Source organism: Lottia gigantea (assembly GCF_000327385.1).
Source record: "Lottia gigantea unplaced genomic scaffold LOTGIsca_4, whole genome shotgun sequence".
NCBI classification, from domain to species: Eukaryota; Metazoa; Mollusca; class Gastropoda; family Lottiidae; genus Lottia; species Lottia gigantea.
Genome location: NW_008709379.1, coordinates 3,765,749 through 3,778,725, shown reverse-complemented (window position 1 = coordinate 3,778,725; position 12,977 = coordinate 3,765,749). Strand labels below are relative to the sequence as shown.

Below are 12,977 nucleotides of genomic sequence, written 5' to 3'. Positions count from 1 at the left end.
CACATCTTTTTCCCGTCGTTGCTTCACTTCATACAAACCAATGGAAGTGACGGTGAAAAAAAGCGCCAAGGCTCTTTAAGGGTGGCTTTTTGCACTGTTATAGAACTTAATTTCAGAAAACCAGACGGAAGATAACAGTTGACAGTTATAATGATTCTCCCGAACAGTTTTAAAAATATACAACCAAGCATTATTGTGCAAAGAGTAAAATAAAATAAAATGTGAACAGTGGAAAGGGTAAATTTAATACTCCTTACAAAATTACAATTCACTATTCAAACTCACGATTTACATTACAAGCTACCCTTACATACTTATGTCATTTTATACCGAAAATCAAGGATAAAATGAATAATAGTCCCTATTGAATTGGTTGACAGCCACACAAACATAGCTAAATACAGAGTAATCCACTTGTCGAATCGTTAAAACTATACTGTGAATTTCATCCTCAAATGACGTTACAACAGTGTAACTTGTACCATTGCTTATTGTCTGTCCATGAGGGTCGTTCTTTCTAAACGACATGGTAGGTGCAGGATGTCCTCTTGCTAAACATGTCAAGGTGAACTGCAAAAAAATAATAATAATAATAATAATTAAGACTGGTGGTGACAATGATAATCGTAATGAAGACTATGACGACGATGATGACGATGCTGAAGCTACCACTGTTTATGCTGCTGCTGATGACTAAGAGGAACATTGGATAAATAGCATTACTACGATGATGATTATAATTGTGACGCATAACAAATGACGACGAATTTACAACGATGATGATAGCAATGATGAATGATGAATGTGATGATGTTTCTATGGATATGACAGTGATAATTTCAGTATCGAGGTGATGATATCAATATGATAGTCATGATATTAATAAGATACTATTAATATATTACTATGATAGTAACAGTATCGATATGGCAGTGATGATATCAATATGGCAGCGATGACATCAATATGATATAGCAGCGATGATATCACTAATATATGTAAGTGGTGATATCAAAATCAATATGATAATGCAGTGATGGTATCAATATGGTACTGATGATATCAATATAACAGCGACAAGATCAATATGACAGTAACTATATCAACATCAATAGGACAACGATGATATCGATGTGACATTGATGATATCAATGTGGCATTGATGGTATCAATATGACTGTGGTGATATCAATACGACAGTGACGATATCAATATCAATAGGACAGTGAAGATATCAATTTCAATATGACAGTGGCGATATCAATATGACTGTAGTGATTTCAATACGACAGTGGCGATGTCAATATGACTGTGACGATATCAATATCAAATGACATTGACCATATCAATACGGCACCGTATCATTGTATAATGCTGATTTCGGAGGTAAGCAGATGCTGGTAACTTACTCCATAAACTTCCCCGTCTTCAAAATCAACCAGACTTGATTCATCATGTAAAATATTTACAGGTTTCCTGGAAAATAATTCAATACCAATACTCGTTGATACACCAACAGTGTTCCTAGCCTCACATCTGTACAGTCCTTCGTGTTCTTGTGTCATTAAAGGGATGGTAAAATGTGCCAGTATCCCGTACTCGTGATGCCTAACGATCTTGGAAAACAAGGTAACGTTTTGGAAATTTGTAAAATTGTCATTGCGATACAAAGTAATATCTGAAGGATAGAACCCAACAACTTCACACGTAATCACACAAGACTCCATATCCAAACAATCGGGGTATTTGGATTGATGTTGATTAACAAAACCCAATACATTCTCATCATACGGTTCGGTATATATTCTCTCTAGAACCGGAAGTGTTAGTTTGTACACTATGTGATCTAATGGTACACCGTGGTTGGTGCTTGCAAACAAAACAGACCATATCAGAGTACCATCAAGCCGCTGTTGATCTGTTGACAAAGCGTAGAGGATGTTGGTGGTATTGTTTTCTATTCGTTTATCTATATACACAATAGGTGGATTGAACGTCCTCTTCATTTTCCATTGATGGTAGACCTGTATGGCCGGTTGTTCTTGAGAATAATCAACAGTCAACAAAGACCAGTTGATTTCCATTTCAAAATCTGGATCTTTGCTTGGGTGAATTAGCAGGTTTCCAGGTAGGATGCTTCCAAATCTGTATCTCAGATCCGACGGTTCAGCTGTTACCTGTTTTGATGGTATACAAAATGTAGTTGTGTTGGTCACATCATGATGGTGGAAGTAGTATATTCTAAGGTAATTGTGTAGGACCACCTCCAGTTTGACAGTCTCAGTAGAATTGGTAGTGAACAAAGATGTACCATTGGATCCTTCGGGATCCAAGGTCTGATGATCATCTGAAACAAATTTGACATTTTATTGTGTTTTATTTGGTGTTGAGACGTATATTTAACTGTCAAAGGAACGAAGTGATGTGATTCGCGGAAGATACTTGATACTGTGTGCATGTGGTGTTTGGTATGACGAAGTCTCCATAGTCTTTGTTGATCATAGAATCGATTTCTCACAATTGAATTAAAATGTATGAAGTGACTCTAGATCATTATTCACATTCTCATTATTTACAGTTACTGCATGAGTATGTCCACTAGTTAGTTAAAGCATTAGTGCCTGAAAAAGAACCCTACCCTTCTTTGCTATGTCTGCTTCATACCAGATAAGCTGAACTCTTCCAACATCAGAATAAGTAAATACCACACTATATTGTGCTGTAATGTTATTTTCCAATCTGGTTATTGATAACTCTAATGGACTAACATCAGCATTGCATTTGACCTTTAAAAAAAATATAATAAAGATTGGTATGCTCAATAGCAGGCTTCTCGTCTTTTCATGACAGTCACATGCAATGTTATAGAAAAGGTCGATAAGTTGTTGCCGAAGTTTATAAGCATTTTCAAAATCAAGAAATTGGATTCTAATAAAGCAAATCGTTTGGATCACAATCGGTATTTCTTTACAGTACTAATGTTCGTACTTACCATATTTAACAAAGTAATTCCAAACAATACCCGTAGAAAATTGTGCACAAAATTTCGTTGGAGCATTATTCCTATTCCGTGTCGCACCACGATATAATGTTTGGATGTAAAAAGTCTACTGACATAGTTTCGATGTAAATTGATATACATTTTTATCTGATATAGGAAACTGAATTACGCAATTGGTAAGGTTGTCGCTATTATGAACTTGTATCATTGTAACTTAAACTAACATTATAGAGGAAATTATCGGGAGTGATTCTTCACAAGCACAAGTCGTATGCCTTTTTCTATCTCTTTGAAAAAATAAAATAATATGGAAATCTGGGTCCTACCTTATCGAATTGAAAACAATAGTCTAAAACTTATATATCAAGTTGTAGCCTTTAAAAGCCAACGACTGCAGAAATACAAGAGACTAAGCTATTACTGATAATTTAATCATGCAATTATACACGCAGAATAAACATGATACGATACTAACTAGTGCATAACATTTTCTCAAGAGTTGATTCATGAGCCAAACTGATGGAGATCAGACGCAGCGAACAACTCGTATATCGAAATACGCAGTGGACTGGTATATTGGCACTAGCAATGGTCCTTTTGGCATGCCAAAAGAATCTACCTAGGAGAGATAATCCAACTCCTTTGGTCAAACTTAACCTAGCACTGTGTATATATCTACCTAAAGAAATTCAGATATCACATTTTTGGAGCAGGATCGTCAAAAATAAATTGCCAGAATTCCAGAGTAGAAAGTCTAAAGATGATTTTTTTTCTAGGCATTCTTAACTATCATCATTATTTCAGCTACTCTACGAGCTTGTTTGAATTCCGACTTTACTACTTCGTCATATCGCTTTAAAACAATTTCTTCACCATTTAATATCAGTTCTTGATTTGTCATCCTAGATCTACCCCACTCAGTGTTAAAAGATATGACCCAGCGACTTATTTTCTCGCTGGTTTCAGTTTTGACCATTTTAAAACGTGGTTGAAACTCGATAGTAGTTAGTCGGATTTCAGGGTAGGTGGTCAGTAAGCGATCGACGGCCTTTTTCACTTCAAGATGTGTAGGTTCAATACCAAGACTAGAGAAACACACGGCCTTGGGTTTAAGATCTGGTGGTTTCATGTCTTTTATTGGAACGATATTTTGTCGGGTTTGTAGTTGTTTGATAAGTTCGTCTGTTTCATTGAATTCTTCTTTAATTTCATCTTCGACTAATTGTCCGAAACTTCTGAAATGATAGAGACAATAGGTTTAGTTATTGGCTTGATTCCATCCTGCCATTTTCCTATCCATTTTGTACATCAAACTCGGTGTTAAGTTATTCACTTTTAGCATGTACACGTACGTGTATCTTAAATCTGAAATCTGTTTATGCACAATCATTTCTTCAGCTAATTTAGATTTCTCGCTAAAAGCTTCTCCTTAGTAGACAAAACTTTTTGTGAACAAATAATGAAGCTATCCTCAGATAAAACAGTAACAAAGATATCTTCAGACGGTTTAATAGCCAGCTCATGTAATCCTACGAGCTGTCTTCAGTTCAAGAGTGGGAAGGTACAATTTTCCCGACATTGCCGGACCAATCTATGTCAACGTATTCAACATTATGACAAAAAGAGAGGCCACTTACCGTTTCATGTTCCTCATTGATTTTCTGAACCCAAGACGTAGTAGATTGCTCTGTAATCGTTTTGGTAATTTTTCTAGAACTCTCTGAGTTTCCCTTGTACAATCTTTATTCTCTGGTGCTGGGTCTTCGGTTTTCTTGTGATGATTCCCTGATTTGCCCTCTGTTATTCTGTTCTTCAAGGTCTTTAATCCCAGAGGATCATCTTCCTCATCTTTGATTTGTAAGGATTTCAATTTGTCTGCCAAAGTAGACGGTACCTCTATTGCGGATCTGGCCTCCAAATTTGGGTTAGTCACCTTCCTTATAATCTGCCATTGACTTGCGGTCGGCATTTTGGCAGTCTAATAAGCTTGTAATCAAAACAAAATATAACCGACCGTTTTTCTGTAAATAATTATTCACATTAGAATAAATGTCAAGTGTAGTATTGTTCTCGGTGACAAAAATGGTCCCATTGTTCACTTTAAAATATATCTCTTAGAGGATTTACAATTGTGTTACTGGTTAGCATACAGTTCCCATTAAAAGTCACAGAATGGATATGTTTTCAATATTTCTTTCATATATCACCGAAAATCAGAAACCGAGAAACAGTATTTTATCTTCTCAGCTCTAAAGACCAACTGACTAATAGTCGAATATAAAATCATCACGTTTCGTGTGGAAGAGTCATAAATATTTGATTGGAAGAATGAGATTAAAAAGGTCAATAATAACCAAGTAAGCTAAGATTTGTTATCCTCTTACGTTTCTCTTTCATCTCTTATCAGACATATACAATAGAGATTTTCTATCCCTGTTATACCCCAACATCCACCTTTCTACAGCATACACTAAACAATTATGATATGGACTTACAGTAAAGTGTTTCAGAAAGATTTAAGTTTCTCTCAGAGTATTTCATATATTGTAGGCTATGGCTACCACCTGTCTGCACCATAGCCTGATTTCTTAGGGGTAAGCCTATAATTCCAGCAAAAATGATGAGAACTGCAGAATGCTCTAGAAAATGGAGTTTGATACAGGCAGAAGCATGAAGACCTGCACCTGTCCATGATCTGGGTTACCCGGTACTTAACTCCGATACTGCTAAAGCAATGCCAGTCGTTACTTTCCAAATAGGCGTTATTTCGTGGTGGATTACATGAAGCCTGAACATAACGGAGATTGCCTGATAATAGGTATTGAAGTCTTCATTAATTTAGGTTGGCGTTCTACGCTGTATCAACAATATAATTTGATTTTAATTATTCATCCAATATATAGTCTGACTTCAAGATTTAGAGGCCTAATTATTCTTAGAGATGCTAATTAATACACAACGTCGGCTACACCATTCTCGGCAGTATCCGTAAGCTGCATCTGTTGCAGAGCGCTAGCGTAACTTTTACGAAGGCCGTTATTTGAGTCGGCTACTGTTTCAATGATGTTATCCTAAAAAAAAGCATTTGCCAGTGATCTGTGGGCATAGAGTTATATATAGTTCTTATTACTACACTAACTCAATGTCTGTGGGCAAGATTTAATTGGGCAATGTACCCGTCGAATTTTCGGATTAATTTACATTGTTTACGTGTTTTGTCTTGTATTCGATTGTGAAAAGACGAAGGGACATAACTCTATCCACAAAATGGCTGCCCCCTGTGGATAAATTTTAATTTTTCTTGAGGAACTCATAGATTTTAATACAGTAAGTGACAGGAAGACAAAGTAGACCAGATAAAATGAGAAAACATGAACCTGTTTGATGCTCACATTTTTTGATTATATCAGTGGTATTGTGAAACGACGGTTGAATTGATTTACGAGTCTACAGTGGCTCGGTGACAGAGTAGGTCACCTCGGCACCGGTCACCTCTTGTATTTGATTTTTTTCCCCCTTAAGATTTACTCCTCTTATTTGCAGGATTTGGTAAAATGTTGAATGCAATAAAGTTTTCAGCTTTAAGCTCACAGAAATTGTTTCAATCAAATTCAAAGGTTTTGTATAGCTGCATTGAAATGTTAAAATCGAAATTACTGAGTGATAACAATGTTGTAAGAGATTATTCATCGACCAAAACACCATACTCTCCGGATGAGTTTGATACACCTTCTCCATATAAACGTCCAGGACCCAGAGATTATGGCTTTGAAACAAAACTGCGAACGGGAGGTATGTATGTTCTGTCTGTTACCGGTACTGATAAGGGTTGCGGTTGAAACGGCTTACAGTGGTTTCCCCCCTTTACAAGTTCCTCCCATAGTGGTTCCCCCCTTTACAATTTCCACCCTAGTGGTTCTACTATTATTCTTAGCAAATAGCAAACAAGAAGGGTTTAATTAATGACAATCATTAAAATATGACAATTACCCAATTAAAAAAGTTGATAACTGTAAATTATTGTAATTAAAAGATTAATTAAGGTACCTCCACATAGTCTTTCTTTTCTCACACATCACATGAGAACTGGTTTTACCTCACTTTAATTTGTGACAGGTCTATGTGAGAAGTACTTCATCCTGTGTCAGTGACTTCTTGTGAAGAATAACTTGTTATCTTTCAACCACCTAATCTCTAATTTGTGATGAATTTAACTAATTTAATGAAAAGATTCAATTTTGTTGCAAAGCCGTATTGGATTATATTGAAAGTATATAAGATAAATTACTATTAATACACCTGTATCACATTTCCTATGACTTTTTTCACCTCAAATCATGGCATGCCTTGGTCTTACAAAAATATTGCAATTTCAACACAATTCAGCAATGTTGAAGAAGTCAAATTTGAATAGAGTTAGATAAAATGTTATATCTATCTAAGAATAACAATGCAATTTATTCCATTGCTTCCTGATTATCACAATAATTGATAAAGATTAACAGGTTTTTAATTAGTTTATTATGAGTTAATTAGGGGAGGAAACCACTGGGGGGAAACCACTAGGGAGGAACTTGTAAAGGGAGGAAACCACTACATGCCATTGAAACAACATTATGAGGTTTGTAGATTGAGTGATTGGCTTATATAAGAAAATGACAGCCATGCCATGTTTTAATGTGCCAGCATCCTGTCTTGATATATAAAAGAAAATAAACAAATTCTAGGCTCATACATGTATCAATGTCAGTTTTGCTATTATAATAAGCTTATATTATGTATATTATGACAGGTATGTTAGCAAGAGGTGTGAAAAATAGTAGATTGAAGTATAAACCAAAAAATAATTGGTCTTCAGAAAAAGCTTTATTCGGACAAAATGATTATATAGGTATTATTTTTTTCATCTAGCTAAAGATTATTAAAATAAACTGTAACTGCCACATAGGAAATAGTTGAATTTGCATTTAACTTCTACTAGCTGATGGAATTTGACTATGGAGCATAATCTTTGTCTCTTGAAAATCACATATTTCGTATGTATTAAATTGAATGTATATTTTTTCACAATTTTGGCTCACTTTTCAATGTGCAGTGTTGTAATAGTACCCATATTGTCCACTTAGAAATTTTCCAAAACTGCTATAGAAGCCTTGTATATTTTCAGATATACTGGGAGATGAAAATATCAGACCTGTTGATTTGATTCAAGGGCCTAAGTGGGTGGTTGGCTTTAATGGTAATGAGTTACAGAGAATAAGTCGAAGATTAAGATTGGATGGCAAAAAATTAAAATTAGAGAAACCAACTGTTCATAAAAATCTCAATAAAAGACTATGGTATTTATATAAGAAATACAATTCTCACCGAGTATCAAAATATAAATAAACTGGAACATAAGATTACAGTAATAGCTTGTGGTTAATTTTAAAAAGTGCTTGAATATTTTCGTGTTTAGAGACACAAATAAAAATCATGTTTTTGAGAGGTTAATTAATTCTTTGTGTCAATAGAGAAGTTTATATGATGAAGTATGAATGTGAAGTAAAATTTAGTAAACAAACTTGTATTTTCTATAAAAAAAAATCTTCTGCTGTATCCACTCAATTCATTGAATACAGTAAGATAAATGCAACCCATTTTTATAAGATTCACATTGACATTACATTCAGCTAAATTTAATAAATTTCATTCAAAAGATGCAAATTTACGCAAGTTCTAAACCATGCTTCATGAATAATTAATCATCGTCATATATCTGATTGGAATTTCTGTATGAGATTCCCCCTAGAGATATTTAATGCCTCGCCCCCCCTTTCTAAGAGGAAAACTGTTCTTGGGAGAAGAAAAAATATATAATCAATAAATTTTACTTTATTTTTCTGGTAGTTTTCAAAATATATACAAAATATGCATAATTTAACTATCTAACTATATACTAGCTAGGTTTTCGGTGAGACATTCAACTTAGTTGACAACAAATACACTTCAAAATGAACAACATGGTCACTTTTAAACATATTAGATGTGTTATTACCAAAAATATTAGCAGTTCTAATCTGGCACCATTCAGTTGCACAAGTTTATATAATATTAAAAAATTAATATATTTATTTCATTTCATCAACACTCTTGCTTTGCTTCTCAAACTGTCTGATGTTTAAATTTTCAAGCTTTTATTTTTTGGGAAAAAGGGTCTATTTCTTTTCTAATTATAGTCAAACTAATAAATCAGTAACCAATGACAGTTTTCATGTCAAAGAGTATGAGTATAAAAAATATCAATTTGAATGGAACGAGCTCCAAACCAATTGTATTTTTGGTATTAATAGCTATGATTTCAACAAAGACAATTTTGATGTACCTTTCATGGAATATGTCTACAGCAAATAGGAAATTAAAAACAAATTTTTTTGCTTTCGGTAAATTGAATATGTGCATAATTTTCATGTTAATTGTACCATCAGTTTCAAAACTAAAAATGACTTTGCTGTAATAAAAATATACTCTCAAATAGACATTTGCTTCTACACAGGGCCATTTCTCAGACAAATTCTCTGACATATTTGATTGAACTTTCTCAGGGAAAAGTGTGTGAATATTAAATGTTAATTTACAAAACTCTTTCCAACAAACACAACTATACATACAAACAAATGTAATCGGGTAATTTGCTGTCCAATAAATGTGGGTTTAATTTGGGTGTAAATTTCCCCCTGAAGTAGGCTTTGAAAATACTTTAATGTATTTGGTGAATATATGTCAAATTAAGTGTCAATATTTTTTCTTCCACTCGTATTGCAAATACTAAAAAAATATTTTGTGCTGCATACACTCCTGACTACTACTAAAAAATCTAACATTTGATTTATAAACAAAAACCATATACTATACAAATAAACATAACAAATATACAAATAATAATAAACAATAATTCAATACTGTATGTATTTTATTAATCTACTAAATATGTATTCGTCGAATTCAACATTTATTACTTGTGTTTGTAATAATTCATCTAGTCTAGCAGAGAACTGTATTACATGTCCTACGAGTCACATAAAAAGTCTTATAGTCTGCTAATTTTCTAGACTCTCGGAATATATGAGTATACTTTAGACAACTTAAATATCAATGATTTCATCAAATATTTTGATATCTTGATCAATATGTCAAATATTTCGGTCCAATACATTAATGTAATAATGAAATATGAAAAGCTTACTTGAAACTCAATAACATGCAAAATCTACAGGCTAATAACTCTGCAATATTCTAATGTATTCTCATTATGATCATATTTCAAATAAACCATAGCACATATTGAATAAAAGTAATTAGGGAATAGTCTTTTCTCAATAAATTATTGAAATTTGGAATGAAGAAGAATGGGTTTTGATTTTGGATTGGGTGATTTCATTTTACTTGGGTACAGTTGGTGTAAAAAAAGTCCTGAATGATAAATCATTGTTTCAAAACCGGAAAAATGTTTTGAGATGCAATGAGAAATCATTGTTTCGAAATCTGATTGATAAATCATTGTTTCGAGACCTGAATGATAAATCATTGTTTCGAGACCTGAATAATGTTTTGAGATTCAAATAAATCATTGTTTAGAAACCTGAATGATAAATCATTATTTCAAGACCTGAATGATAAATCATTGTTTCAAGACCTGAATGATAAATCATTGTTTCAAGACCTGAATCATAAATCATTGTTTCAAGACCTGAATGATAAATCATTATTTCAAGACCTGAATGATAAATCATTGTTTCAAGACCTGTATGATAAATCATTGTTTCAAGACCTGAATGATAAATCATTGTTTCGAGACCTGTATGATAAATCATTGTTTCAAGACCTGAATGATAAATCATTGTTTCGAGACCTGTATGATAAATCATTATTTCAAGACCTGAATGATAAATCATTGTTTCGAGACCTGTATGATAAATCATTGTTTCAAGACCTGAATGATAAATCATTGTTTCGAGACCTGTATGATAAATCATTGCTTCGAGACCTGAATGATAAATCATTGTTTCGAGACCTGAATAATGTTTTGAGATTCAAATAAATCATTGTTTAGAAACCTGATTGATAAATCATTGTTTCAAGACCTGAATCATAAATCATTGTTTCAAGACGTGTATGATGTTTTGAGATTCGAATAAATAATTGTTTCGAGACCTGAATGATAAATCATTGTTTCAAGACCTGTATGATGTTTTGAGATTCGAATAAATCATTATTTCAAGACCTGAATGATAAATCATTGTTTCGAGACCTGTATGATAAATCATTGTTTCGAGACCTAAATGATAAGTCATTGTTTCGAGACCTGTATGATAAATCATTGTTTCGAGACCTGAATGATAAATCATTGTTTTGAGACCTGAATAATGTTTTGAGATTCAAATAAATAAAAAAAATAATTTTTTTAGGACCTGAATGGTAAATCATTGTTTCGAGACCTGGATGATGTTTTGAGATTCAATGGTAAATCATTGTTTCGAGACCTGAATAATCATTGATTTCAGACCTGAATGATAAATCATTGTTTTGAAATTCAATGATAAATCATTGTTTAGAGATCATAATAAAAAATCTAAATGATAAATAATTGTTTTGAGAATCTAATCATAGTTCATTGTTTGGAGATTCAATGATTAATCATTGTTATGGGAATTAAGTGAAAATCCCAGAATCATTGTTTTGAAACATGAACAATTTTCCTCATAGTTTTTTAAATTAAATAAACATCAGGTTTGATACAAATCAAATCATTGCTTCCAATGGTAGCCACCTACTCTGTACAAATCATAAGTGTTTAACACTTAACACTATTACATGTACTTGCAATGTTTACATCCACATTCCCATTATTATGAAGTATGAACATTTCTTTTTAACATGAAAACAATGAATAAATAAACAATACAAATATATAAAACAAAAATTATGGCAATTAAATGAGCATTAAAATGTGGACACACTGACTGTCAGAAAAGAATTTTATTCACAACAAGAAGCCAGTGATTCTGCGCAAAAAAAAGCTACTTTGAAATTTTATACCTGAAATATTTTCTACTACGTTTAATGAACTCTCAAAATATATGTTTATAATTGAGATTCTTTTCATTTCTACAGAAATAATCCAAATAGCAGTATGACCTTTTATTACAATGGTGCCTCATTTAATCAAAATTTGAAAAAATATTATTAGCCTTAGGGCAGTTTGTGGCCAACAGTCAGAATATTGCTGTAAAGACTAATTGTTTTGTAAAATTAAATAAAAAAAGCCAGACTAGTAGTTAAGAGACAGTTGCATTGATAAAAAAAATCTTCAATGTTGTTCCACAAAATAATTTACGTTCATAATTATTTTTAAGTAATTAAGTAAATATCCATATATCTGTATATATGATTTAATAAACCCAAATTAGTTCTCTTAATTAATTGAGAAATTTAAAAATCACCCAAGTATTGGCATAGCATAGTGAACTGTCTTAGAATTAAAAAATACGAAGAATTCCTAATTATTTTCAAAATTCAACCCAGTCAACAGCAGTTACTTTGTATGACACATTTTATACCAAATAATATTCAAATTATAAATATTGAATTAAAAATAAAAGTTTTTTTGTCAAAAATAAAAGGGAATGTAAACAATTTATATATGACACATTCAGATTAGCAATTTAATGCAAAAATAAATAAACAAAAATAACAATACATTATAAATATCATGGAAATAATAAATATTTGATTTAAAAAAACTCAAATTTATCACATATATTCCTTCCATACATGGCACAGAATAAAACTGAGGCTTTTCTATACTCCACCATTTGGTCAAGTTTTTAAAAATTTTATTTACAAGTTTGTGGGATATATGATCACAACCATAATATTTCACTATTTCCCCGTTTCATCATATATATTTTCTGAAAAAAATATCTCAGTCAAATTT

The 12,977-nt window shown here is 32.4% G+C and overlaps 5 protein-coding genes across 5 annotated transcripts; 2 read left to right on the top strand and 3 right to left on the bottom strand.

Annotated features, from left to right (window-relative positions):
- Positions 1–336: 336 nt before the first annotated feature.
- On the bottom strand, positions 337–3,142 carry LOTGIDRAFT_153783 (hypothetical protein; the record flags this gene model as incomplete). The annotated part of the gene is made up of 4 exons (XM_009059795.1): positions 337–570; positions 1,410–2,347; positions 2,639–2,786; positions 2,993–3,142. 4 exons carry the CDS (start codon positions 3,140–3,142, stop codon positions 337–339), a joined length of 1,470 nt encoding a protein of 489 aa, XP_009058043.1.
- Positions 3,143–3,773: 631 nt separating this feature from the next.
- LOTGIDRAFT_153782 (hypothetical protein) lies at positions 3,774–4,970 on the bottom strand (the record flags this gene model as incomplete). Its single annotated transcript, XM_009059794.1, has 2 exons — positions 3,774–4,236; positions 4,639–4,970. 2 exons carry the CDS (start codon positions 4,968–4,970, stop codon positions 3,774–3,776), a joined length of 795 nt encoding a protein of 264 aa, XP_009058042.1.
- A 1,669-nt stretch (positions 4,971–6,639) lies between these two features.
- Positions 6,640–8,389, top strand: LOTGIDRAFT_153781 (hypothetical protein; the record flags this gene model as incomplete). Its single annotated transcript, XM_009059793.1, has 3 exons — positions 6,640–6,793; positions 7,794–7,892; positions 8,169–8,389. The coding sequence occupies 3 exons, from the start codon at positions 6,640–6,642 to the stop codon at positions 8,387–8,389; spliced, it is 474 nt and encodes a 157-aa protein (XP_009058041.1).
- Positions 8,390–10,613: 2,224 nt separating this feature from the next.
- LOTGIDRAFT_105534 (hypothetical protein) lies at positions 10,614–11,081 on the top strand (the record flags this gene model as incomplete). Its single annotated transcript, XM_009059792.1, has 1 exon — positions 10,614–11,081. A coding segment is annotated over one exon (468 nt), but the record flags the coding sequence as incomplete, so codon positions are not given.
- Positions 11,082–11,257: 176 nt separating this feature from the next.
- On the bottom strand, positions 11,258–11,467 carry LOTGIDRAFT_105673 (hypothetical protein; the record flags this gene model as incomplete). Its single annotated transcript, XM_009059791.1, has 1 exon — positions 11,258–11,467. One exon carries the CDS (start codon positions 11,465–11,467, stop codon positions 11,258–11,260), a length of 210 nt encoding a protein of 69 aa, XP_009058039.1.
- Positions 11,468–12,977: the final 1,510 nt, after the last annotated feature.